The sequence below is a fragment of the Rhea americana genome, unplaced genomic scaffold (assembly GCF_003343005.1).
Source record: "Rhea americana isolate MKP2758 unplaced genomic scaffold, rheAme1 scaffold_189, whole genome shotgun sequence".
Lineage (NCBI taxonomy): Eukaryota > Metazoa > Chordata > Aves > Rheiformes > Rheidae > Rhea > Rhea americana.
The window spans coordinates 982,413-983,376 of record NW_028186027.1 but is presented as its reverse complement, the minus strand read 5'-3'; the positions used below and the strand labels follow the sequence as shown (position 1 = coordinate 983,376).

At 64.9% G+C, this 964-nt stretch overlaps 1 protein-coding gene across 2 annotated transcripts in view; it reads left to right on the top strand.

The window, feature by feature from the left end:
• Positions 1-413: 413 nt before the first annotated feature.
• TEAD3 (TEA domain transcription factor 3) overlaps positions 414-964 on the top strand; it is an 11,606-nt gene continuing 11,055 nt past the window's right edge. The window contains exon 1 of one of the 2 annotated variants that reach the window (XM_085302242.1): positions 414-754. In XM_085302242.1, the coding sequence (XP_085158368.1) occupies positions 619-754 (136 nt within the window). In that variant the 5' untranslated portion in view covers positions 414-618. The remainder of the gene's footprint in view (positions 755-964) is intronic. The other variant, XM_085302243.1, reaches the window with a different exon arrangement.

Genomic DNA, 964 nt, shown 5'->3' with positions numbered 1-964 from the left:
TTTTACCCAAATCTGGGCTGGGCTGGCTGTATCCTACCCAAATCTGGCTATATTTTACCCAAATCTGGGCTGGGCTGTATGTTTCCTATCCCAAACTGGCTGTGTCTTACCCAAATCTGGCTACATTTTACCCAAATCAGTGCTTGGCTGGCTGGATGCTACCCAAATCTGGCTGTATCCTACCCAAAACTAGTTGTGTTTTCCCCAGATGCGGGCTGGGCTGGCTGTATCTTACCCAAATCTGGCTGTATCTTACCCAAATCTGGCTGCGTTTTGCCCAGCTCCGGGCTGGGCTGTATCGTGCCTCGGTTTCCCTGGGCACGAGCTGTTCGCCGTGGACAGCAGGGAGGCTCGGCCCGGCTGTTTTTTGGGGGCAGAAAAGCGCGGTTACGGGCTCCGGGGCGCGGGGGGGCTGCGGGCGCAGCGGGGACGTGCCGGGCGCCTCTCCCCATTCCTGACCGGATCCTTCCTTTCCCCCCTTCTTCCCTGCGTGCCGGCAGGTCGTCGCGTGTCGGTGGGGGCTCGGGGTCGGAGCCCAGAGCAGCCAGCACCATAGCGTCCAACAGCTGGAACGCCAGCGGCAGCCCCGGGGAGGGCCGGGAAGATGGCCAGGACGGCATGGACAAGAGCCTGGACAACGACGCCGAGGGCGTCTGGAGCCCGGACATCGAGCAGAGCTTCCAGGAGGCGCTGGCGATCTACCCGCCCTGCGGCCGGCGGAAAATCATCCTCTCGGATGAAGGCAAGATGTACGGTGAGTGACGGCGCCGGGGCGCGGTGGGGGGGACGGACGGACGGACGGACGGACGGACCGCGGCGCCGGAGCCTCCGGCCGGTTTTCGCCCTCGGCGGAGGCGTCCCCTCCCTCTGCCCCCGGCTCTGCCTCCGCCGCTCGCCCGCTCCCTTCCCCTTCCCTCCCTCCCTCTCTCGGCCCTGCCGGACCGACTGGTTTGGCGAAGGCGTC